Source organism: Sinocyclocheilus grahami, unplaced genomic scaffold (genome assembly GCF_001515645.1).
Source record: "Sinocyclocheilus grahami isolate Dianchi unplaced genomic scaffold, SAMN03320097.WGS_v1.1 scaffold290.1, whole genome shotgun sequence".
NCBI classification, from domain to species: Eukaryota; Metazoa; Chordata; class Actinopteri; order Cypriniformes; family Cyprinidae; genus Sinocyclocheilus; species Sinocyclocheilus grahami.
Window position 1 is genome coordinate 245,971 of NW_015505469.1, and position 27,637 is coordinate 273,607.

The following is a 27,637-nucleotide window of genomic DNA, read 5'->3' on the forward strand; positions in this document are numbered from 1 at the left end:
GATTGATCGGCTACCGATCACTATCGGCCGATAATCACGTTGGGATGATTGATCGGCGGTCTCTAAAAAGGCCGATCTCAACCGATCTCAAGCTGATGACGCTGCCGTGAGAGGTTTGGCACGACATGCAGCGGCACGTCTCAGTCTCTGTCCGGAGCGGGTGAAATCATTATAATATTTCTTCATTAAATAACTTATAAAGTCATTTGAAAACCTTGTGTGAGACGTAATTTCACAAACAACGTGAGTGAATCACCGTGCACGCTCTCTCTCTCAAAATATGCAAATGTCTTCAAATCACCACATCGCGTCTGTCTATAAGCCAGCTGCACAGTTGACACAGGAATTGTCACTTGCACAGTCGAGGCAGTGTCACATCGTCACTAAAGTTTATAAATTGCATTACCTTTAAATTCTTACCAGTGTTTAAGCATTCAGTTCAAGTGCCCTTAACGCACACTATCTCGAATACCGCTCCACTATTCGAGGCTTAGTGTATCCCATCATGCATCATGTTCTGGAAATAAATCGTGAGACTTTTTGCAGAGATCTCGCGAGAGGTCACGGAAACCTTTCCAGTGCAAGTTAAATATTAATATAATAATTAGATATTACATATAATTTGGTAGAAAAATAGTGTGTTTACGTTTTATTGGTGGAAAGATGAGTTGTGGTGATATTTATTTTGTACAACATTTGCAACTGCTTTTTATCACTTAATTAGAAGCGCCACAAATTAAAATTATGTCATGTTATAGGGACTACTGAACAGACTTTAGAAGATGATTTCAAAATGCAAAGTATTTAAAATTACAATTAAAATAAAGCTGTGTAAACACTTGCATTTTTACAACACTACAAGTGTGTCCCATCAGGTAATGAAAAGTTCGACACACACTTGTGGTCTTCATGCTCATTTGAACACTTGGGCCAAATACAGGACAAGTGGTCAAGTGCAAAGACCGCAAGTGTACACTATCTCGAATACCGCTCCACTATTCGAGGCTTAGTGTATCCCATCATGCATCATGTTCTGGAAATAAATCGTGAGACTTTTTGCAGAGATCTCGCGAGAGGTCACGGAAACCTTTCCAGTGCAAGTTAAATATTAATATAATAATTAGATATTACATATAATTTGGTAGAAAAATAGTGTGTTTACGTTTTATTGGTGGAAAGATGAGTTGTGGTGATATTTATTTTGTACAACATTTGCAACTGCTTTTTATCACTTAATTAGAAGCGCCACAAATTAAAATTATGTCATGTTATAGGGACTACTGAACAGACTTTAGAAGATGATTTCAAAATGCAAAGTATTTAAAATTACAATTAAAATAAAGCTGTGTAAACACTTGCATTTTTACAACACTACAAGTGTGTCCCATCAGGTAATGAAAAGTTCGACACACACTTGTGGTCTTCATGCTCATTTGAACACTTGGGCCAAATACAGGACAAGTGGTCAAGTGCAAAGACCGCAAGTGTCGGTATTTGGACAAGGCAATTGTTTGCTGCGCTGGCATGTGCTCCGGGTTGTATTGTAAACAAGGCGTCGTTAATATCGCTTATCAGTTTGAGCCCGATTGAGAAGCAGAGGATATTATTGAAGAGGATCGTGCAGAAACTGTGCAAGCATGGCTTTTAATGGTAGGCCTATGTTTTTTGTTTGTTGTCTCATACTTTTAGATACGCTGTTTTTTGTAAATGCTACTGCTTATGTTAGCTTTTAATATAGTTTTATCCTGACTAAAGCTTTAATACAGTATGGCAACTGCACTCGCGTCCATGTTTAACGCTTCTCATTGCTGTGTGAAAATAAGTGTATGATTGTAACAGTTAATTGTTGGAGCTGAGCTGAATGAGAGAGAGAGAGAGATGCAGAGCGTGTGCCGAGCAGGGGACGCGAGGAACAGTATTGAGAACTGGTGCTTTTGAACATTGATTTTGAATCTTGTGAATCCATTAGAATCATTAGAAGACGGAATTGTGATTCATATACGAATAGATTTGTACGTGCACCCCTAGTTTTCTCTTCCTCTTCTCTAAAGCAGCGCAGCATGGCCCCGCCCCCTTTGCTGCGTGTTCCCGGGGGCGGGGTTTATCTGGGTTTGTGATGTCACGAACCCGGGAAGTAACTCGGTGTAGTCCCTACCAGCCGTTTTTGTAGGCATTAAACTGCCAGGATTTTAAAAGACATTATCTCCATTTGCATTGAACTTTCAGCTTCGTAACTTCGCAGATATTGTTTATGCCCAAACAGCAGCATTACACACTAACTAACATAAAAAAATTTAAATTGCAATGAACCACCCCTTTAAAACAGGGACTTGCTTCCACCTACTGGTGGTTTTATTGTCATCTTTATTTATCCATGACAGACCTAAACCAGCCAAGGTGCCAGCACAAAAATACATTCAGCAAAATATTGTTTAATTAGCAGTATTGGCGAAAATTCCTCCATTTCAAGCCCCAGAATGAGTTTATAAAGAATAAGAATATATACCGTATTGTCCCGAATATAAGACGATGTTTTTTTCTTGGAAATACATCTGACAAAACGCGGTCGTCTTATATTCAGGGTCTAGACTTTGACATGTCAATAATACACACACAACAATAGGTGGCGCCAAATACGCATAAAACGAGTGTGCCATGAAATACGTAATGTAATGCGTGTTGTAAAGATTGCGAGTAAAAACAAAAGAAAAAGAAAACCTTACAGCTGCATGAATCGTGACTGTCACATTAGCCTGAAGGGACCAAACTCCCTTTGTGATTTTAAAACGTAAGACAGTACCCAGATTTGAAGACTACAGTAAAATGTAACTTCTACTGTTAATAAGATTTTGGTAGGCTACTATTAGATGGATAGCATAAATGTCCTAATTCAGATTTTTTTTAATGGTATATCAAAAAGTGTATATTTTTTAAATGTGATTGTTGGTACATTTTACCAGTTTTTACCATACTTTCAAAACAAAAATTTAAATAGGAAAAATATGCAATATGAAAATAAAGACAAAATGTGTTTTACTGAGAAAAAACAAGATTTGCTTTTTAAAAAGCCTTTTTCCAAAAGGTACATCTGGAAAAGGGGGGTCGTCTTATAATCAGGGTTGTCTTATATTCGGGTCAATATGGTATATTAAAAAAAAAGCTTATTAATAATAGTTTAATAAGGCTAATTTTTCATTAAAGGTGCAGTGTGTAAATTTTAGCGCATCTAGTGGTCAGGTTGCAAATTGCAACCAACGGCTCAGTCCCCCACTCACCCCTTAAAGGGGTCATATGATGCGATTTCAAGTTTTCCTTTCTCTTGGGAGTGTTACAAGCTGATTGTGCATAGATAAGATCCCTGAAGTTGCAAAGACTAAAGTCTCAAAACCAAATAATGATCTTTAAAAAAGCATCATATGACCCCTTTAATAATTCAATAAATCGGTGTTATTGCGAATGTTAATGTGCTTGTTCATCATTGTGTCAACAAAGTGAAGAAACGCGCTCTGTAGAGCAGTTTGTCCGTTCAGGGCTACTGTAGAAACATGGCGGCGGCTCCCATGTAAGGGACCCGCGGTGCATGTAGACAGAAACTGCTCAATCTAAGGTAATAAAAACATAACGGTTCATTAAGTAAGGTCTTTACGCACATCTGAAAACATAGTTATGTATATTATATTGCATTTCTGTCAATAGATCGTTGTAAATATTACACATTGCACCTTTAAATAAAACCCCTTTTTAGACCAATTTTGTAATCGTTGTGTAAAATTAGTACAGACACATGGGCATATGTTTTTAGTCAGACCCTGCACTCAAAAAGCGCTGTAGCATGATACAGTGAAGGCATCAGATGGTAGTGCCATGGTACTGCATGATTGCTATATTTACTATCTAATGATATTATGGTCAAATGCTCTGATCAACACCTAGAGTCTACTTTAGATGTACAGTAGTGAGTTGCTGACAGACTCACCGGATCAGCTGATTCCTGTAAATCAGAAACACACACTTTCACTCATGCTGTCTCATCCAGATGACTTTGAGCAATGAACTCAGCTCCATGACAGCTCTTCCGCCTCGGGTCTGCTCGCCTCTGCTCTCTCAGTGCTGGAAGCATGTGTCTGTTATCACAGCAGTACACACACACACACACACACACACCGCTGCAGAGAAGCAGAACACACGAGCTGCAGCTCGCCAATAGAAAGCAGCCAAGACTCTGCGCATGCGCAGGGACCTTTCACATGGTGCTTTGCATAAGCCCAAAACAGACTTGAGAGCTCCAACCCTTTTATTAAAAACAGTTATGAAATCTCTCGATTATATGGGGAATAATATTAACATTACAACATTACAATGCATGCATTCTGAAAAACTGAACAACTCGTGCATTAATTCATTTGACAGCTTACGAGCAAGACACGTTCTCGTGATGACCGAAAGAGGACAGCATTTCTCTACGTGAAGGATTCACAATGTACTGCTGTTTAGAATTTGTTTTGGTGCATTCAGAGTAGAATGGCTTGAAGAGTGCTTAGCAAAGCCTCACTCAGTATGGTACCATATTCCTAATCATATTTTCAAAACCATTGGTGGCCTTGAATTTGTGCTAAGATGTAATCTTGATCTATTTTTGAGTTCCTTTGAAGGTTTTTCATTTTCATAAACAAGTGCAGCTTTCTAGGGAAATGATATTTAGCCATAACTTGTCTTTTCCCCTCACAGCTCCACTCTTTTGAACAATAGGGCTGTAGTTATTAACAGAAAGTCTTTGTTCAGAAGTGATTGTGTATTAAAGGCGTTACTTGTATTCATGATTTATAAGATGCAAATGTCTATTTCTTATCTCATAATGATTTTAGTAATAAATACGGAGTTAGAATTACAATTAAAGGCTATGATAAAGTATGCAATGCAATACTGGTTTGTTAAGAATAATCCCCAAAAATATGTAATGTAGCTCTCTTCGATAGTAAGTGTAATAACAAGCTTATTTATAAAGAGTTTAACTGTGTTATCACGGTGGATTACCAGTGCTATTCTCTGGGAGATGTTGAAGCCTCAGTACTATCTTTTATCTCACATATCCAGTTGCTCCAAAGGTTAATCGCTGGCTATCAGTAAAAATGGAGACAATTCCCCCACTTGTTTTGCAAGATGTCCTCTTTTTAATGTGTGATTTAAATTCTCGTTTTTTCAGATGTTGTCTTTGTTTTCTTGCTGGGTAAATATCATACTTATGCATGCAAGTGGAGAAAAATGTTCGCCCTCCTTTAATAGCCCATATTGTGTTTGCATTTGTGAAAATGTAGAGCTTCAAGTACTTAAAAAAAACTAAATAGAAAAGTCTGAAACTCTTTGTTGCTCCATCTCAAAATGTTTATTATTTTAATGTATTTTTATTAGTGCAGTCAAACGATTAATCGCATCCAAAATAAAGGTTTTTGTTTACATAATATGTGTGTGTGTACTGTGTATATTTATTATGCTTATATAAATACACACACATGCAGTAAATATTTTGAAAAATATTTTCAAGTATATTTTTTATATACATATAATTATATATATAAACATAACCTATTTTTCTTAAATATATACATGCATGTGTGTGTATTTATATATACATAATATATGTGTGTGTACTGTGTATGTTTATTATGTATGTGATTAATCGTTTGACAGCACTAATTTTTATTTGATGTCTATATGTACTTCTTCTATTGATTCTTGCTCCTTGTGTGTTTTTTCCCTCCTCATTGTTGCTATTATTGTCGTGAGTAACATTATTATTTATATTGATTATTCATATTATTTATGGTCGATGTGCCTTATGTTGTTGGATGTTGTTCTTGTTGTGTACAATTTGCAATTACAATATATATATATATATTGGTCGAACATCATTGTTTGGGCCACTGAGCAGTTTTTGCGTAGGAACAAGTGACTGCAGACTCACCATAAAATATACATTTAAGCTGCTAAACAATGTCCTGGGCTGAATTCAGAAGCTCAGTGTATTTGCTTTTCAAATGGCCTGATAAAACATGTGTGCCCCTTCAGCCAATCAGATTGCATCTTTACTAGACTGAGAAAGTAGTACTGTCCAGGTCACACACAGACGTGTGGGTGAAGAGATGGCAGTGTGGTGAAAGTCAGTGGCTTGGTTTGGCAGAAGTTCACAACAACTGTATAAGCTACACTTCCTTGATTATAACATCTTTAATATATCATAAATGATATACCTACATGTGTCTGTGGCATGATATATGTATCTGTGACATTAATAAATTGAAATATAATATTTTTGCAATTAGGGAAATGTGCAGAATAACATGATGCTATAAATGATTAAAACAAACTTTCACTTTTGCACTTTAATCGCCATATCTGGACACACATCTGGATTAAAATGCATGAAAAAGGGATTTAAAAAAATGTCACTGAGAAGCTAAAAACCTTCATATTTTCACAAACGAGTTCCTGAGTCTCATTCAGCAGATGAAAATCCAGCTCACACTATAATGTCAAAGCATTTCATCTGGGAATTGGTGGCAAGGGTGGCGCTCCTCTGTCTCTCATTCCTGGAAAACAGATGCAAATAGATATGAAATTATCAAACGGATTATTACAACATTAAAACACTAAAATATTGCATGTCTTATGTAAACGCAGAAAAAAAACTAAAATGCATTGAGGGTGGACAGCACAACACACACTGAAGCATAACTTTTAAACAATTCTTATTACAATTCTCTTACAAAATGCTGCAGTGCTCACCTTTGCCGCCAGCTTTGCTGGGGTAAGACTTGGAGAAGGACACGTACGGCTCTGGTGGAGGTAATTCAGACAGAGGACGGAAGGAAAACCTCATCCCCCACTCATCTATAGGAAAAGAATACAAGAGAATATGTGCAGCCAAACAGAGTCAATCAATAACAATTATATTAGCACTCAGTTTTTCAATAGCAGTTTCATTACCATATTGAGTCAATATTTATATCGACATCATGCTGTGTCTGTCCAGACATTATGGCAATTCTGTCATCATTTACTCAACCTCACATCATTGCAACCCTGACTTTCTTTCTTCTGCGCAATACAGAAGAAGATGTTCTGCTGGTAATCAAACCGTTTCAGTGCCCATTGACTTCCATTGTATTTGTTGTCCATACAATGAATTTCAAAGGGAACCAAAACTGTTCGATTAGCAACATCTTTGAAATGATCACCTTTTTTTGTTTTTTTACATTTCACAGAAAAAAGAAAGTCACACAAGCTTGGAACAACTTGAGAGTGGGTAAATGATGACAGAATTGTCATTTTTGGGCGAATTATTCCTTTAAACTAAAACTTGTTAAACTGCCCAATAGTATATTTTCATTTTCTTTTCAAATACTTTCTGCTATCCCAGAAAAGCTACTTTATTTGCAGCTCTGGTAGTGATGCAGAAATGCCACTCTTCAGCTTTAAACTCACTGCCTTTTTTATTGTTGACCTATAAGTTGCCTCTCTCTCATCAGCAGGTGTACGGTTCCTGTGGCCGTCCTACCTGTGGCAGATGGTGGAGGGCACTGGTAGCCATTGATGGTGTCAGGGGGTGGTGGAGGGAAGCTGGGCACTCTGGGAGGGTCTGAGGGTAGAGGGGGTCTGCCTGATCCACCGAGACGATTAGGAGGAGGCACGGGGGGAGACACTCCTCTGCCTCCTCCTCCAGTGGGTGGAGGTGGTAGAGGACCTGAAGGAAGGAGCAGTCATAAAATGATGAGTCCACAAAATAAAACAAATCCTCTCATTCATATACCTCATAACAGTCATCTGAACTGTGTGCCTGAAGGTATTTTCAAGTGTGCATTTTAATTATCTGAAAATGTTAACACTTTAACACTTTAAAAGCATATGCAATTCATACTACCACTAATATCTACTTTGGGGTCATTACATTTTTTTTAAAGAAAATAACAATCTTATACAGTAAGGATACATTAAATTGATAAAAAGCAACAGTAAAGATATGCATAATGTTTAGGATTTCTATAAATGCTGTTCTTTTGAACTTTCTATTCTGAATCCTGAAAAAAGGTATAATGGTTTCCACAAAAATATGAAGCAACTGAAGACTGCACCCTTGATGAGCATGAGCAACTTAAAAAAAATAAATAAATCCTAACAACCTCAAACTTCTGAATAGCAATGCATGTTTTATAAATACAATATTAACATCAAATATTTAAAGTTTAACATCATATTAGTTAGTCATACTAGTTGAATTTCAAATAATGTTGCAAAAAGTCAAATATATTATTGCACTGCTCTTTATATAGAGTTGGATATAAAGTATACATAGTATACTATATAGCAAGTCTCAACTACTTGATTGTTTATATTGCATATTTTTGCACATTAACAACATTTTCTGTAAAGCTGCTTTATAAAAAAAAAATTATATGTAAAAAAATAATAATAATACATTTAATAAATAAATTTGACTGGAAAAAAAATGAACTTAATATTGTGACAGTAAAAAATAAACAGCAAAAGAGAAATGACCTTGCTCTTACCTGACCGTATGGATGGTCTTCTTCCCGATGGAGACGGCCTCTCGTTGGGTGGTGGCGGCAGTGGGCTGGAGCGTCCAGGAGGTGGTGGAGGAGGAAGGCTGTTTCTAGGAGGGCCTCTTGTGTAGGGGTCGTCCCGTGGGGATGGTGGGATGGGTGGGGCCCCTCCTCTTGCTGGAGGTAAGGATGGAGGTGGATTACCCATAGGCCTCTGAGAACTCAATGGTTTACTCTCAGTTGCAGGCGGCGGTGGTGGTAGTGGTCCATCTCGAGAAAATGACGCTCTTCTTCCTCCAGTGGGTGGTGGAGGGGGAGGGAAGTCATCTGAGGGCCTGCTTGGGATTGTGGGTAAAGGCGGCCGGACACTTGCTGGCATTGGGGGTGGAGGGAAGGAAGACTGGGACTCTCTCGGTGGTGGAGGAAGGCTTGGACGTCTGCCCGGCTGGCTGGGGGGTGGAACAGAAGATGAGGAACTTGATGGTCGGCCTCCAGGTAGAGGTGGTGGGCCGCTGGGAGAGCTGTGCTGGGGTGAGCGAAACGAGGGCGGTAGGGGTCCGGCTCTCCCAGGAGAAGGTCGTCCGGCGGTTGGGAGCGGGGGTCTGCTTCCTGCTGGGCTGCTGGGTGCTGGGAATCTCCCCGTTGCAGGAGGCATCGGTGGTCTTACTGCTTTAGTGTCATCATAAAACAAAGAACATGAAGAAAAGTTCTAAGTATAGCACATTTCAGTTTTTGTCACAATTCAAACAATATAATGATTCGATTATGATTAGGATTACTATATATGTATATTATATTAGTATATAGTATAATACAGTATAGTGCAGTATATAGTATAGTCTCATTTTTATTTCATTTAAATAATAAATAGGATTAGAATTGTCATTAAAAGTATAGTATAGTATAGTATAGTAACATTTTGATATAAAATTTTTTCTCAATGCATAAAATTGTAGTATAGTATAGTAAACATTTTGATTTCAATTTTTGTCACAATGCAAAAAAAGATTGAAAAATTAAATTATAATTATTACATTATATAAGTGTAGTAGAGTATCGTATAGTAGGATTAAATTATAAATAAGATTAGAATTATTATTGCATTATACTGTATAGCATAGCATAGCATAGCAGAGCATAGTATAGTATAGTATAGTATAGTACAGTATAGTATGTATTATGTAAACATTTTGATGTTAGTTTTTTACCCCATTGCACACATGATTTAATTATAAATACAGTTATAATTATTGTTAAAGAAATTAGCAGTTTCATTACCATATTGAGTCAATATTTATATCGACATCATGCTGTGTCTGTCCAGACATTATGGCAATTCTGTCATCATTTACTCAACCTCACATCATTGCAACCCTGACTTTCTTTCTTCTGCGCAATACAGAAGAAGATGTTCTGCTGGTAATCAAACCGTTTCAGTGCCCATTGACTTCCATTGTATTTGTTGTCCATACAATGAATTTCAAAGGGAACCAAAACTGTTCGATTAGCAACATCTTTGAAATGATCACCTTTTTTTGTTTTTTACATTTCACAGAAAAAAGAAAGTCACACAAGCTTGGAACAACTTGAGAGTGGGTAAATGATGACAGAATTGTCATTTTTGGGCGAATTATTCCTTTAAGCTAAAACTTGTTAAACTGCCCAATAGTATATTTTCATTTTCTTTTCAAATACTTTCTGCTATCCCAGAAAAGCTACTTTATTTGCAGCTCTGGTAGTGATGCAGAAATGCCACTCTTCAGCTTTAAACTCACTGCCTTTTTTATTGTTGACCTATAAGTTGCCTCTCTCTCATCAGCAGGTGTACGGTTCCTGTGGCCGTCCTACCTGTGGCAGATGGTGGAGGGCACTGGTAGCCATTGATGGTGTCAGGGGGTGGTGGAGGGAAGCTGGGCACTCTGGGAGGGTCTGAGGGTAGAGGGGGTCTGCCTGATCCACCGAGGCGATTAGGAGGGGGCACGGGGGGAGACACTCCTCTGCCTCCTCCTCCAGTGGGTGGAGGTGGTAGAGGACCTGAAGGAAGGAGCAGTCATAAAATGATGAGTCCACAAAATAAAACAAATCCTCTCATTCATATACCTCATAACAGTCATCTGAACTGTGTGCCTGAAGGTATTTTCAAGTGTGCATTTTAATTATCTGAAAATGTTAACACTTTAACACTTTAAAAGCATATGCAATTCATACTACCACTAATATCTACTTTGGGGTCATTACATTTTTTTTAAAGAAAATAACAATCTTATACAGTAAGGATACATTAAATTGATAAAAAGCAACAGTAAAGATATGCATAATGTTTAGGATTTCTATAAATGCTGTTCTTTTGAACTTTCTATTCTGAATCCTGAAAAAAGGTATAATGGTTTCCACAAAAATATGAAGCAACTGAAGACTGCACCCTTGATGAGCATGAGCAACTTAAAAAAAATAAATAAATCCTAACAACCTCAAACTTCTGAATAGCAATGCATGTTTTATAAATACAATATTAACATCAAATATTTAAAGTTTAACATCATATTAGTTAGTCATACTAGTTGAATTTCAAATAATGTTGCAAAAAGTCAAATATATTATTGCACTGCTCTTTATATAGAGTTGGATATAAAGTATACATAGTATACTATATAGCAAGTCTCAACTACTTGATTGTTTATATTGCATATTTTTGCACATTAACAACATTTTCTGTAAAGCTGCTTTATAAAAAAAAAATTATTTGTAAAAAAATAATAATAATACATTTAATAAATAAATTTGACTGGAAAAAAAATGAACTTAATATTGTGACAGTAAAAAATAAACAGCAAAAGAGAAATGACCTTGCTCTTACCTGACCGTATGGATGGTCTTCTTCCCGATGGAGACGGCCTCTCGTTGGGTGGTGGCGGCAGTGGGCTGGAGCGTCCAGGAGGTGGTGGAGGAGGAAGGCTGTTTCTAGGAGGGCCTCTTGTGTAGGGGTCGTCCCGTGGGGATGGTGGGATGGGTGGGGCCCCTCCTCTTGCTGGAGGTAAGGATGGAGGTGGATTACCCATAGGCCTCTGAGAACTCAATGGTTTACTCTCAGTTGCAGGCGGCGGTGGTGGTAGTGGTCCATCTCGAGAAAATGACGCTCTTCTTCCTCCAGTGGGTGGTGGAGGGGGAGGGAAGTCATCTGAGGGCCTGCTTGGGATTGTGGGTAAAGGCGGCCGGACACTTGCTGGCATTGGGGGTGGAGGGAAGGAAGACTGGGACTCTCTCGGTGGTGGAGGAAGGCTTGGACGTCTGCCCGGCTGGCTGGGGGGTGGAACAGAAGATGAGGAACTTGATGGTCGGCCTCCAGGTAGAGGTGGTGGGCCGCTGGGAGAGCTGTGCTGGGGTGAGCGAAACGAGGGCGGTAGGGGTCCGGCTCTCCCAGGAGAAGGTCGTCCGGCGGTTGGGAGCGGGGGTCTGCTTCCTGCTGGGCTGCTGGGTGCTGGGAATCTCCCCGTTGCAGGAGGCATCGGTGGTCTTACTGCTTTAGTGTCATCATAAAACAAAGAACATGAAGAAAAGTTCTAAGTATAGCACATTTCAGTTTTTGTCACAATTCAAACAATATAATGATTCGATTATGATTAGGATTACTATATATGTATATTATATTAGTATATAGTATAATACAGTATAGTGCAGTATATAGTATAGTCTCATTTTTATTTCATTTAAATAATAAATAGGATTAGAATTGTCATTAAAAGTATAGTATAGTATAGTATAGTAACATTTTGATATAAAATTTTTTCTCAATGCATAAAATTGTAGTATAGTATAGTAAACATTTTGATTTCAATTTTTGTCACAATGCAAAAAAAGATTGAAAAATTAAATTATAATTATTACATTATATAAGTGTAGTAGAGTATCGTATAGTAGGATTAAATTATAAATAAGATTAGAATTATTATTGCATTATACTGTATAGCATAGCATAGCATAGCAGAGCATAGTATAGTATAGTATAGTATAGTACAGTATAGTATGTATTATGTAAACATTTTGATGTTAGTTTTTTACCCCATTGCACACATGATTTAATTATAAATACAGTTATAATTATTGTTAAAGAAATAAGTATAGAATAGTATGTAAGTATTTTGTAAGTTTGCAAGTTTTTATTATTGTTTGATTTCAATTTTTGTCAAAATGCAAAAATAATACGATTAAATTATAAACAGCATTATTAGAATTATTAGCAGCAGCTGTAGTAGTAGTAGTGGTAGTTGTAGTTGTAATATTTATCTTATTTAATATTTATTTATTTAGTTAGTTAGTTAATTAGTTACTTAGTTTTATTTTCACCACTTTTGAGTAAGGCTTGTGCAATATTAAATCAGCCTGAATATGATTAATTTGAGATGATTACCAGTATTGTCTCTGTTTCCTGATGATCTCAGTCTTGGCATTCCACCCTGAAACAGCCCACCTAGTCCACCTGGAGCTCCGCCCCCAAACCCTCCACCTCCACCTCCTCCGCCTCCTCCGCCTCCACCTCCTCCGCCTCCTTTGGGCTCTGCATTAAATGAAAATATTATCGTTACATATTATGATCACAAAAATGAATTCTTCAAATGTGACCTGTGCTGGCAAAATGAGTCGGAATGCGCACGGGCTAATTTTGAGCTACACGCAAAAAAGAGAATTTTTTTTTTATTTTAGTCAACTTTGAGGTTTTCACAAAGATGAGTTCATTAAGCCCTTGTCTAGTAATCCCAATGCTCCAAATAGTAATTAAACATCTAAAATTATCTTTATGTGTACATTTTCTGAGATGAGTACCTTTTCTCCGCTCGCTTCTCGCACTGACTGTCATCCAAAGAGCGCGCATAAAGATGCTTCCGACAGCGCACAATCCCGATAAATAGATTTTTGCTTTTTTTTTTGTTGTTTTTTTTAGAAATTACAGTATTTAAGTATTCACGCAAACATACAAGTCTTAAGTGAACTTTTGGGGAACTGTTGGGGAAAAACATCTGATGTGTAACATTATATTAGATCTGTTCATTAATGTTAATCTAACAATAAAAGAAAAGAGGGAATCACTCACTGCTCTTGATTGAACTGCTTTTGTAGTTACAATAATCAATGTATTTGTATTGAACACACTAAGGGATTTTTACATTTGATTATTTGTTTTTCTTACTTGAATGCTTTTGTTTAGATGTGAAATAAAAAGGTAATGCTTTCATGATCTCCAGCTGGAGTGCCCATGAGCTCCTCTAGAGGACACTCCATTCTGTACCTTGCCATTCATTCAGGACTCCATTTCCCATAATCCTTTGCCTGGACTCATCAAGTGCATCACCTGTCTCGCATCAGATCTCATCATCAGTTCACAGCTGTCTCACATTAGTAGGACTATAAGAATAGCACACACACACTCTCTCATCGCTGGTGATTGAATGTTGTGTAGCTCTTCCATGGTTTCTAAAGTTTCCGTGCCTTCGTGTTTTGATCCCTGGACTATTTTCTGGTTTATGATTGTTTTGCTGCCTGCCCTGACCATTGCCTGATTATCTGGATTACTCTTTTGCCTTGCCACTGCCATCATTGTTTGCTGTTGTTGACCACGCCTGTTTGACTACGCTCTTATTAAAGCCTTGCAATTGGATCCCCACTTTGTCATCACGCCTCCCTCGTTACAAATGCATTATTTGTTTCTTTCTTATATTCATTCTGTTTTTGTTTTTTTTTGCATCTGTTCTTATTTACAATAACAAAGATAAAATAAAAACAGCTATATTATTATTATTATTAGACTAATATAGTAATTATTAAGAACTGGAGGAAAAGATGTGATTTTGCTTCGGAACCTTCAGGAAAATTTAACTAGATTTTTCTCAAAATGGACTTTGCAGACTCTATCAACTTCAAACGGGTGAAGCTCTGTCATTTTTTTTGTCCAATTCCAACAAGTCTTACACCATTTTTAAGGTCTTTTAACGATGAATGTAAAATAAAAAATAACTCATTTTTGAAAATGTGGTCATTGTGACTCATTTTGCCAGCACAGGTCACAAATGTCTTTGGCTCTACACTCTTTAAAAAATAAAGGATGTATGCAGACACACACACACACACACACACACACACACACACACATAAAATAGGTTACAAAATATATTGCAGAAAACAAGGTGAACTCACTGTCCAGCACTGGGGAACTCCGATCATTGGTGACGGCTTTCTTCAGTCGAGCTCCTTTGCCGATATCTGACAGTAAAGCATTTCTTCCTTGATGCTCAGATCTGCTCAGATTTGGCTTCTCTGTGTTTGCCTAGTGATAGTCATTGTAAATTAGACAGGCTCCATAAACCACACACATTGCCATCAACTCAAAATTGCTGTTGAGCCTTGAATACCAAGAACTTTGAACAGAAGTATGGTGTACGCTACACAATTACACATGCTACATGTATGCATTTGTGAGCACATGATTTAAATACAGTGTGTGCATAATTATTATGCAAGCTGATATTCTGGTGTGAAATAACAATAGGACTACTATATTATACTATGCTATGCTATGTTATGCTATATGCTGTGCTATGCTATACTATACTACTATAGTAGTCCCAATTACATTTCGCATTTTGCTGTCCAGTGGTCATGATTTATTTTTGCAGTTTCTGCATTGCATTAGTTTTGAATATTTCTCATTGGTTTTTCATAATATTTGACTTAAATCTCTCTTTTTTATAAGATTTAGGCATTTCTAATAATTATGCACACCTAAGCATTTTTCACTTCCTGCCCTTGTTAACAATTATATATCACTTATAAATTATTAAATACAAAATTAATAGTAGTTATTAAGATTGATGTGGCTTGGAATTGGTCAAATGTGCTTAGAGAAAAAAAGTATGACCAGAATTTCAACTTGCATAATAAAGTTGGTATTTGATTTTGGTTACTTGGTTTCTTGGCATAAAAAGTGTACTCAGCTATTTTCTAGTTATTAGTTATTCGGACAACATCAATAAAGACTCAAAGAGAGTAATTTTAGGTGGCAAAATACAGTATCTTTAACAGTAGCCTTGTCAAATGAAATGATATAAAAACCTTTCATTTTCAGGCACAATTGGGACTGTTTCCTGAAAACAAATGAACATCCTGTAGATTCACCAGAACATTTGTTTTATGTAAGATACTATTGTAGCTCATACAAATGAACTAATAACATAATCAGTATCAAAATAACTGTATTAGATTCAGTATAAATATTTGATACATTTAAGTACTAAGTTAAGCTAATGATCAAAATATGTAGATGTGAACAATGCTGTCATACCAGTGCAAAGGTTGGAGGAGGGCCAGGAGGAGGCGGTGGTGGCGGGCCAGACATATTTCCTCTTCTTTCTTTCTAGCCTAAACGACTGAGAGCACACAGATAAAGAATACATTAGTAACAACCAATCAACAAGGATGGAGCGGAGGAAGAGAGTCACGTTAGCACATCTTCTGAAGACACATACCTCATCTTCAATAGTTTTTGTTCCAATTTCCAAAGAAACAGACATGAAATCACATGACATGCACATATTCACACACATACTTCAAACGTACCCTTCTGTAGTTTAATGCAACCATATGAAAGTAACAAAACAGCAGGTGTTCACTATCTTAGGGTGACACAAGTAAAGTTAAATACATAAATACAATTTCAAAAAGTTTATTATTTGCAACAAAAAATTAGCACATGAATATTGCGCAGCATGCTCAGTTTGAACCCAGAATGTATTTTTAGGAAAGATAAAATAAAACTTGCAGTTGATTTTGTGTAGACCAGTTGTTCCCAACCCTGGTCCTGGAGGCACCCCAACACTGCATGTTTTGCATGTCTCCTTAATCAAACACACCTGATTCAGGTCATCAGCTCATTAGTAGAGACTCCAAGACCTGAAACTGGTGTGTCAGAGAAAGGAGACAAGCTAAATGTGCAGTGTTGGGGTGCCTCCAGGACCAGGGTTGGGAACCACTGGTGTAGACCACCAGCGGCAGAAAGACTTTCATAATAAGGGCTATTCATAAGTGAACAGGTGACAGCTGTGACCTGATTACTCATGTGCATCACTGTGGATATTTTACATAGGCAGTAAAATCATGGCATGCAGTGCTGCTCGTGTCTCTTAAATTTAAAGTGGATTTAAACAGATACTGGCACAGTTCCACTTATTTTCTTTTAACAGCAGAACTGCCACTGACATACACAAGAACCACACAACAAACCAAAACCACCGCTGGTATTTAACACTACCAACACCCTAACATCCACCCAGAACAGCCTGTCAATCAACACTCAGGCAACTAGTCAGTGCACTTTAAAGGTGTCATGACCTAACAAATCAAGCTTCCCTTGATATAAAAGAGATCATTGTGCTATAAAACAAACATCCTGTAAGTTTCAGAACTTAAACCTTCCTCGTTAGACTAAAAACAGCTTATATTGAAGGCAGTCTGCCAAAATGACAGCTTGTGGAATGCACCAAAACGTGACCTATTTCACACTTAAATAGTGTAAGACAGTTGCTAAATAGTTAAAAGGTCTTATCTGCTTCTCAAGTGATCGCACTGAAGCCAATGACTTCCTGACACTAGCAGAAATAAACACGGCTGTGCTGTACAGAGAGCAGCTCACCATTAAACACGCTTCACATCTCTCTCTCCAGCTAGAAGGATGGACAAAACACAGACATACTGCTTCATTTGCAATATCACTGCAGATTATACAATGCCATTCAGATGGTCCATGTACAATCCATTAGATGGTCAATGAAACCCCCTGGGAAGTCAAAGTGGCCTACGTGCAGAACTACAATACTTGTTATTCTAACTGGTGCACATATATAGAAAAGTCATTTTTGAGAACAAAATGCTCACTTTGCTGTAACTTCAGTCTGATGCTCTTTACAGTTTTACATTTACATTTAGTCATTTTGCAGACGATTTTATCCAAAGCGACTTACAATTGGGGAATGCATAAAGTGATTCATCTTAAAGAGGCAAACAAGAATATAACAGGAAGTGCTCATAATACAAAGTTTCAGGCATTGTTCCAAACAGGTACAAGCTAGAAAGGGAAGGAATAAATAAAGTTTTTTTTTCAAGATGAAATCAAATATTGTTGAAAGAGGTGAGTTTTCAGCTGTCGCTTGAAGATTGTCAGGGAATCAGCATTCCGGATTGGGGTGGGAAGATCGTTCCACCAGCCAGGAACAGTGAACAAGAATGTTCTGGAAAGTGATTTTGTGCCTCTCTGTGATGGTACCACGAGGCGTTGCTCACTAGCGGATCTCAGACTTCTGGAGGGGATGTAGATTCGTAATAGTGAGTTGAGGTAAGCGGGTGCTGAGCCTGTGGCTGTTCTATATGCAAGCATCAATGTCTTGAACTTGATGCGAGCCACAACCGGTAGCCAGGGCAAGGAGATAAAGAGAGGTGTAACATGGGATCTTTTGGGCTCGTTGAAGACCAGTCGTGCCTCTGCATTCTGAATCATTTGTAGAGGTTTGATTGTGCTTGATGGAAGTCCAGCCAGAAGAGCATTGCAGTGGTCCAGCCTAGAGATGACAAGGGCCTGGACAAGAAGTTGTGCAGTATGCTCCGTTAGGAAGGGCCTGATCTTTCTGATGTTGTGCAATGCAAACCTACAAGATCGAGCAGTCTTTGCAATGTGGTCTTTGAAGGTCAGCTGGTCATCAAAGATTACACCGAGATTTCTGACCGAAGTTGATGGGGTAATTGTAGAAGAACCTAGCTGGATGGAAAAATCATACTGTAGAGTTGGAGTGGCAGGGAAGACAAGAAGCTCAGTCTTTGCCAGGTTGAGCTGTAGGTGATGTTCTTTCAGCCATGCCGAGATGTCCTCTAGATGATACCGTTGGATCATCTGGTTGAAATGAGAGATAGAGCTGTGTGTCATCAGCATAGTAGTGGTAGGAGAAGCCATGTGCCTGTAAGATGGGACCCAGTGATATAGTGTATATGGAGAAGAGGAGGGGTCCAAGAACTGATCCCTGAGGAACACCAGTGACCAGTTGGTGTGCTTTGAATACCTCCCCACCCCAAGCCACCTTGAAAGACCTACCAGTGAGATAGGATTCAAACCAGCGAAGTGGAATCCCTGTGATGCCCAGTGAAGAGAGGGCAGACAGGAGGATCTGATGATTGACAGTGTCAAAAGCAGCAGATAGATCTAGCAGAATAAGAACTGATGATTTAGAATAGCAATCCGCAAGGCTTCAGTGACTGAGAGTAGCACAGTCTCAGTCGAATGGCCACTCCTGAAACCTGACTGGTTAGCATCCAGTTTGTTGTTCTGTGAAAGAAACAATGATACCTGGTTGAAAACAACTCGTTCAAGGGTTTTCACTATGAATGGAAGGAGAGAGACAGGTCTGTAGCTGTCTGTAAGTGAAGTATTTATTGTAGGGTTTTTTAACAGTGGGGTTACACAAGCCTGCTTGAATGCAGTGGGGAAGGTGCCTGTGAGGAGAGATGTGTTGATGATATGTGTGAGTGCTGGTAAGAGTGTAGGAGAGATTGCTTTGAGAAGGTGTGAGGGGATTGGGTCTAGAATGGCTGGAGAGGAGAAGTTTGGATACTTCTGCCTCAGTGAGGGGACAGAAGGAGAAGATGGGAGTTTTAGTAGTGGATGTGGTTGGTTGGAGGTCTTGTATGTGTGGGGCTGAGAATTGACTGCTGATTGTTCTAGTTTTGTCTGTGAAGAATGTGGCGAAATGATCAGTTATTGAAGTGGTGGGAGGTGGTGGAGGGGGACAGAGGAGAGAATTGAATGTTTTGAAGAGATTACGTGTGTCTGGAGCGCTGTTGATCTTGTTGTGGATGAAGATAGTATGAAGATATAGCAGTGTGTACTTCAGCAGAGAAAGATGAAAGCAAAGACTGATACATAATCAAGTCTGACGGGTCTTTTAATTTGCGCCATTTTCTCTCAGCTGTCTTGAGTTTGGACCGATGCTCACGGAGAACCAAAGAGTAAAAGTGGACTGCCATCCTCTGGGAATGAAGACAGCAGTTTTCAGTAGGCTGCCCCCTGATAGTCGACCAAAATTTTTTTTAGTCGCTTAGTCGCAGAAAAAAAAAAATTCCACAGGCGAAGTCACGCAGTCCGTGATGGACAGATCGTTAACGGCCGGTCTTTGTGGTAATACAGTACATCGGGCAGGACATCCAAACGCTCGCCTATCATTCACTGACCTCTCAAATATGGCTTATCATCTGAAATATGTAAGTATTAGCAACTTTACATGGCTGCCTCACAGACATTAAAAATATGACACATTCATAACCATTAGCTTCTGCGGTGCGCTGTGGCAAGCTTTATGCGTGTGCTTGAGCGCTTATAGGCTATGTAGGCAATTAAAGGCTCATTATAATGATTTAAATGGTTTATTAATAAACGTGCGATTAGTTGACTAGTGCTTCAAATGAACGACTACTAGTCGACCAGAAAAATCCTTAGTCGAGGGCAGCCCTAGTTTTCAGTGACCAGTTTAAAAGGCAATATGAGAGAAAATTTCCAAACATCAGGAAAACACTCCGACTCTCAGTGAAGACAATTCTAAAACTTTTAAAGATTTTAGGTAAGATTTGATAATATTATACATGTTTTAAAAGATTGTTTTAAAAATGTATGATAATCTTGTGAACATGAATGCTTATAAACTAATATACTGCATTAATTTAAGTAGATTGATAATTTTACATTTTTTATAACTTAGTCAAATTTTGTGTCAAAAAGACATTTCTGCAATAAATAAATACATGTTTTAGTATTTAAAAATTTTAAAACAAATACACTGCTTAATATTTTTGTGGAAACCATGATACTTTTTTTCAAGATGCTTTAATAAATAGAAAGTTCAAAAGAACAACATTGAAATAGATTTTTTTTTTTGTAAAAATGTAGAAATCTTTACTGTCACTTTGAACCAGATTTAGTGCATCCTTGCTTCATGTGTATGTATATATATATGTGTGTGTGTGTGTGTGTGTGTGTGACATAAAAATTTTAGAGTTTAGTTAGTGTAGACAAGTGTGCTACATTATAATTACATTTTTGCTTAATTCATAGAGACACTATTTTACTTTTATTTTACATATTTGCATTGAAATTCATGTGTATCCTGTTCTCCATTTTTGCGAGCTCAAAGAAGAACAGTTATTACACACATTACATCCAAAGATGCACATAATTTGCATTGTAAATGCATTTTTTATGATCTGAAAAGCAATCTAACACAGCAAGTAAACAGTTATTTTTTTGTTCAGAAGCTGTGTGAAAACCGAGAGAGTGAGCTACATTTCCTCTGTTGAGTTTCCTCTGTGGTTGAGCACTGTTAGAAAAGCAGCAGCTTGAAAAATAACACCAACTTTCATCCAGCAAGGGATGCTCCCTAGCCTGGACACTGCATCGCTCTCTCCCTCACAAGCTTTACTCCTTCATTTCTACACTTAAAGAAAGACTCACCTCTGTCAGAGCATTTGGAGCCACCAGAGCCAAGGTTTTGGAGAAAGTTGCGCTGCACTTCCTCTCTGTGACTCCACAGACCAATCAGAGTCTGCAGTGTGCTGCGAATTAAGAGCTGTTCATGCAACAGAACGAGCTGTTGATCGCAGCATGCAAACGATTGTGACCACATGCGTTTCCTCACACAGTGTCTGTGAAAGAGTGAGATTAGCCAGGCCAGGGCTCTTATGAACTCCAACTACTGAGAACGTTAACAGAAACAGGAACTAAAGGAATCATTTGGAGAAAATAGATCTGACGCTGGTCTCGCCTGCTGCTCACACTGAGCTTGTTCTTCAAATCGGTCCTCTGTGAACATTTTAGAGCACATATATTCTGAATCTGTGGATTTAGTACTACTGGAGTCATCATTGATTCACATATTCTCAGTGTGGGCCACAAAACGTGTGAATTAAACAAAACAATGTTTCTGTGAAAGGAAATCGGGGATAGGTTTATGACTGAAAAGGAGAAATGTGGTGCAAATAAGGGCACAGAAAATATTTGGACACTTAAAATACCTGAATATCATTGCATTACTAAATATCAAAGCGAGTGTCTGTATCTGTGCTCAAATAGTGCAGGAGCTTTTCTCAGAACTAACTTCACTTTTCTTAATCATTTTTGCTCAGTGACTTTTAATCAGCAGGTGTCAAGTTTGCTTCATTTGGAAAAGCATGCTATAATATTTGTATCATGCTATTTCAACTATAGCAAAGTTCACACAGTAAAACCACTGGTGTAAAGAATCACACTGCCATTACAGAATTTGGGTCTGTAAGATGTTTGAATGTTTTTGTCAAAGGTCAAAAATACAGTAAAAACTGCAATATTGTGACATATTATTACAATTTATAATATCTCTATTCAATTGTAAGATATTTTAAAATGTAATTAATTTCTGTAATGCAAAGCTGAATTTTCCACATCTTTACACATGTCCACAATACCACATTTAGTGTCTTTGATCATTTTTTTAAGTGTGGTTTCAGTGTCTAAATGCTTGTGGGTTCATGACATGACACTCTATATAATATTACAGTAATGTAATTTAAGCCCTAAACATTTATGCAGTGGTTAACCATTATACAAATACGATGTACCTGCTTATAATCCAAAGGTGCTTCTTTAACCCTATAAAGCCTGCTCTTACACTCCTAAAAAAAAATCATGTTAAATGTAAGTACAAAATATGATATATCAGGTTTTTGAGGAGTGTTTATTTGTTCCTTTCTCAATCATCAATATATTGCATTGCATTATATGTTTTGCCCCCCCACAATAAACACTGTAGAGAGATTCGATCATACAATAAGCATTTAAATATCATCGTACTAAGACATAATATTGGGAGATATTGAGTGACAAATTATATTTATCCGCATTTTATGTAAGTAGTCTGTCATAATAAGGACCTCACTGGTTTACAAGCCATGAGGATTTCATCAAACATTTGGCCATATAAATATCAGCAACTCCACTAGCTGCATATTTTTTGCTCAGTTTGGGCCTCTGAATGAAACTGAGGTGTTTTTCCACCTATGACCACCATATTCTCCTATCAAACCGTATGAGCCATATGACATGCAGCTGCAAAGTTAGGCTACTTGAATGTCTAAAGTGGGCTATCAAATTCAATTTGATAACACAATCCTCTGGGGTAATCTGAGGCACAATATTGTTCATATTGCTCATCCTTTCTGGTTCCAAAGCCTTTCGCTTTAACTGTAGAGTGTGTGAACTGCAGGTGGCAGCAGTGAACGAGATATTGCCACTGGCATTACTTGAGTTGTTCTGCTAACATCAAAACATGTTTCTAAAAATGGTTTAAATGTACTGTGTGCAGTATGCAAATCTTCACTTCACTGTATCCTACAATGCAGTGCATTCAGTTGTACCAAGTGTGATGAATGAACGGGAAGTAACATCAAACATAACGTTGTTTGACTCATTTGGAAAAAGGAGAAATACTACACAAAATTGGATTCAAAAAAGCTAAATCACTAACATCACACCATGCTTTAGTATGATCACTTTTATTATTAACAGTAATTTTGCTATTAAAGTTTTATTGTACACTGCATACTATTTAATATACGTACTCAGTCAAATCAAAAGCAGTAGCATAGCAGTATGTGTAGTAGGCATGTACTGAATTCTGAACCTTGCCCTCTGGATAAGAATAGAATAAGGAAGTGTATATATGAGAAGAGACAGGATGAAAAGGAGACCAAATGAGGAGGATGTAAACACACAGAGACAGTCTGCCAGGAGCCTGGCTCAACACCAGCCTCACTGCAAGCCGTGCCAGCCAACCAGAGAGCCACCAGCGCAGGGCTCAACATGCTCAAGAGCCGTCGTCAGGGAGAAAAAGCCCTGAGTGTGTGCACATACTGATGGAGAGACCTCAGTTATCCTGATGGAGTCCTATACACACAGAGCTCAACAATACTCAGCAGTGTCTGCTTATGAGATGGTGATCAAGCTTATTTGAGATCTGATCTTGTCACCAAACACTCTGATCTTCTGGATCCGTCCACATCTTTCCACTGCAGGGATTCACATCCTCCCAATGCTGAAGGGGGCTTTCCTTTAATAACAGAAGATAATAAACACTATTTTCGGATTGGAATATATTTTAGATTAGCTTTTTAAAATGATTTAAGATGTTTACAGAATTGCTAATGGAATTTCTGTCATAAAACACTCAAAAAAAAAATGCTGGGTTGTTTCAACCTAAATTTGGGTCAAATATGGACTAACCCAACTATTGGGTTCAATTTTTAAATTCCATTTTTAACCCAAAAGTTGGGTTGAAACAACCCAGCATTTTTTAGAGTGAAGTCATTACACTCTAAAAAATGCTGGGTTAAATATAACCCAGTGCTGGGTAAAATAGGGACAAGCCCAGCAATTGGGTTGTTTTGACCCAGCGGTTGGGTTACTACCCAGAAGGTTGAGTTAAACATTTAACCCAACCGCTGGGTCAAAACGGACTAACCCAACTATTGGGTTCAATTTTTAAATTCCATTTTTAACCCAAAAGTTGGGTTGAAACAACCCAGCATTTTTTAGAGTGTAATGACTTCACTCTAAAAAATGCTGGGGTGTTTCAACCCAACTTTTGGGTTAAAAATGGAATTTAAAAATTGAACCCAATAGTTGGGTTAGTCCATATTTGACCCAAATTTAGGTTGAAACAACCCAGCATTTTTTAGAGTGTAATGACTTCACTCTAAAAAATGCTGGGTTGTTTCAACCTAAATTTGGGTCAAATATGGACTAACCCAACTATTGGGTTCAATTTTTAAATTCCATTTTTAACCCAAAAGTTGGGTTGAAACAACCCAGCATTTTTTAGAGTGAAGTCATTACACTCTAAAAAATGCTGGGTTAAATATAACCCAGTGCTGGGTAAAATAGGGACAAGCCCAGCAATTGGGTTGTATTTAACCCAGCATTTTTGAGTGTAGAATTATTTTCCCTGAATTTCAGTTTATCCAGTAGGATCTTTGCAGATTCTTAGAAGATACTCTTTTTTTATATATCCTTTTAGATTTAATTCCTATTATTTATGATTGAAAATCCACTAGAAATCATTTACACATCTTTTAGGATATTTTGACAACTGGTATAAAACTTTGCTCAGAGACATGACCAGAAATGTAATGTAAGATTTTAGACTCTTTAATTTTCCCTGAATTTCAGTTTATCCAGTAGGATCTTTGCAGATTCTTAGAAGATACTCTTTTTTTATATATCCTTTTAGATTTAATTCCTATTATTTATGATTGAAAATCCACTAGAAATCATTTACACATCTTTTAGGATATTTTGACAACTGGTATAAAACTTTCCTCAGAGACATGACCAGAAATGTAATGTAAGATTTTAGACTCTTTATTCTGATGGTCAGTTGTGTCACTGGTCAAATGTGCCATTCTGTTGCCAAATATTTTTTTCTATAAGGACACAAACGTCAACAAACTTCCCATACAGCTGTGCCAGTCTCATATGTCTCATATATGCACTCCTCTGTCCAAAAATATTTGTACACTTTGTCTTGTGTTATCTTTTAAAGAAAGGTTGGGCTAATGCAAGCAAAATTTGAACTCCAATCAATATTTTGTGTCAATTTATGGTAGCACTTTATTTTAAGGTGTCCTTGTTACACGTTACATATCCTTACTACTACAATAACAATTAATTATGCATAATTACATGCAAGTAACCCTAAGGCAAAACCTAATCATATAGCTTAGTAAGTAGGCTACATGTAGGTAATTAATATCACTTAGTATCACACTGTAACAAGGACACCTTAAAATAAAGTTTAACCCAAGTTATTTATTAGCCAGCAAATGCTGTGTAACTAGAGTTTTGGCCTATAAATACTAGAAAACAAGAAATTTAGTTCAGATGAGAGCACAGTTTGAGGAATACGACCTCTGGTGAAAGGGAGGTGCTATGACGGGCACAGAGTATCACCATAATAAACTATATCAGCAGCTCAGATATCAGCTAAAACAGATTTCCAATTTAGAAAGATTTGTTTTATGTGTAGAAAAGTGTCTGAATCAGCAACTGTCACAGAGCATAGCTTACTTTCACACATTTGCAGCATCAGAATTACACACAAGCCGTTCTAATGTTTGTTTGTTTGTTTTATTTATAGAGCACATCAAATCAAATTTATTTTAAAAGAACCCAATGTAGGTAAAAGTTTAAGATATAAAGGCAAGCTATTCCAACGCTTTGGGGCCACCACTGAAAATGCCCGGTCACCACTCAGTTTTAATCGACCCTGTAGTGAATTGGAAGCCAATGCAAAGTAGCTAAAACAGGTGTTATATGCTGGTGTTTACGAACACTCATCAGTAATCTAGCAGCAGCATTCTGCACTAATTGTAAGTGAGTTAACAGCAATTGGCTCACACCCGCATACAAAGAATTGCAGTAGTCCAGTCTTACAGAAATAAAGGCATAAATAAGCTTTTCAAAATTGCTAGGTGACAGAAACGGTTTTACATTAGCTAGTAATCTCAATTGAAAGAAACAAGACTTGAGTTGATCTGTTTATCAAATTTCAGAGAGACATCAAACTGAACCCCAAGATTCTTAACTACCGATTTACAGAAAGGAGCCAAGTTCCCCAAATCAAAGAGGACTTGAGACTCAGAGTTTCCGAACCAAACTACCTCAGTCTTACTTTCATTTCAATTAAAAAATATTTGCTGACATCCATAGTTTAACTTCATGCAGACAATTTAGTAGAGATGTAATTGTCCTCTTGTCCTGTTTCTGTAAAGGTAGATACACCTGATTATCGTCAGCAAAACAATGAAAAGAAACTCCATGCCTTTTAAAAATAGAACATAAGAGCAGAATATACAGTAAGAACAAGATTGGACCAATAATTGAACCCTGGGGAACACCACAATTCAATGGAGCAGATTTAGAATAAGATTGACTGATATTAACTGAAAAGATCCTATTAGAAAGAAATGTTCTGAGACACTTAAGAGCTGGCATCTAATGTGGCATGATATGAATGAAAGCATGTCAAAATAATAACAGATATATTTTTTTGTACATACTGTAATGACTGTGCTGTGTATTGTACCCAAGCAAAACACCAGCGAATGAAAATATTTTGCAGATACTGCAGTAATTTTGAATCATCATTTGGCAAAAATGTCTTACATTTCATCTGTCCTTCACAGGAGAAAAAGGAGGCAGAAAGGTTAATTTGTCCTCCCTTGCTCGTTCTTTGTCATTCCTCTAGTGGCTGATCTGAGAGCAGTGCTCTGTGGATGCAGTCTGTGCCTTTTTTTGATGCCAACTGCTTTGGCGCACCTGCCAGCAGTCCACTACAGATGAAACCGTCAGACACAGTGGCCATGCCTCTATAATGTGCTCTCATTTATACTCTTCTTCTGTCCGTTTTAAAACATTCAACGCTCTTATATTATACAACAGTTTATATTATACAGCTGTATTGTGTCGAATATTGAATCCCTGCCCGATTCTTATTTCTTGCTACCTGATTGGTCCCTGTCCCTAACGCCTAGTCCTCACATTTGAACGAGTGTGTGGTGATCAAGAGTGAAATGTCACTTTATGACAATGCTTTTGTTTGTGTATTTCAGGCAGACTGACAATTTGTGCTTTAGAGATTTTTTTTCAGTGACTTTCTGCAGTTTACATCAATACACCAGAAGGTGGCGATAATCGACTGTCTTTGTGTGTAAGTCATTGAATCATTCACTCAACTGATTAATTCAAAACTGTTGATCTATTTATGAATGAAACTAGTGACTATGGCTGTGTATAAAATTGCATGCTCCCTAAATATGAACTTATTTTGCATAAGTAATTAGTTCACAACCATTCAAAATATGAAGCGTGAATGAGTGTAGTATTAATGTAATTGTTATGTGACCTACTAGTGTCAGTTGTGTTGCTTGACTGACATTCACAAATCCTCCCCTGTGGCAACATGAGA

The 27,637-nt window shown here is 37.5% G+C and overlaps 2 protein-coding genes across 3 annotated transcripts in view; both read right to left on the bottom strand.

Annotated features, from left to right (window-relative positions):
- gpr155a (G protein-coupled receptor 155a) overlaps positions 1 to 4,163 on the bottom strand; it is a 24,791-nt gene extending 20,628 nt beyond the window's left edge. For both annotated transcript variants that reach the window (XM_016292655.1, XM_016292656.1), the window contains exon 1: positions 3,977 to 4,163. The gene's annotated coding sequence lies outside the window, so the exon portion shown is untranslated. The remainder of the gene's footprint in view (positions 1 to 3,976) is intronic.
- A 2,241-nt stretch (positions 4,164 to 6,404) lies between these two features.
- On the bottom strand, positions 6,405 to 21,250 carry LOC107600727 (WAS/WASL-interacting protein family member 1-like). Its single transcript, XM_016292686.1, has 11 exons — positions 21,094 to 21,250; positions 15,892 to 15,976; positions 14,748 to 14,877; positions 12,967 to 13,113; positions 11,416 to 12,075; positions 10,407 to 10,592; positions 9,921 to 10,054; positions 8,565 to 9,267; positions 7,556 to 7,741; positions 6,784 to 6,888; positions 6,405 to 6,587 (listed from the first exon to the last, which is right to left on the bottom strand). The coding sequence occupies exons 2-11, from the start codon at positions 15,943 to 15,945 to the stop codon at positions 6,541 to 6,543; spliced, it is 2,352 nt and encodes a 783-aa protein (XP_016148172.1). The 5' UTR covers positions 15,946 to 15,976; positions 21,094 to 21,250; the 3' UTR covers positions 6,405 to 6,540.
- Between the last annotated feature and the right edge of the window lie 6,387 nt (positions 21,251 to 27,637).

Bases quoted from the DNA above. Each gene is read 5' to 3' on its own strand.
- LOC107600727 (XM_016292686.1), bottom strand. From the start codon at position 15,945: ATGTCTGGCCCGCCACCACCGCCTCCTCCTGGCCCTCCTCCAACCTTT. The intron at 13,114-14,747 runs GTGAGTTCACCT...CATTTAATGCAG, and splicing joins GAGTTCCCCAGTGCTGGACA to AGCCCAAAGGAGGCGGAGGA. The intron at 10,593-11,415 runs GTAAGAGCAAGG...TCCTTCCTTCAG, and splicing joins AAGACCATCCATACGGTCAG to GTCCTCTACCACCTCCACCC.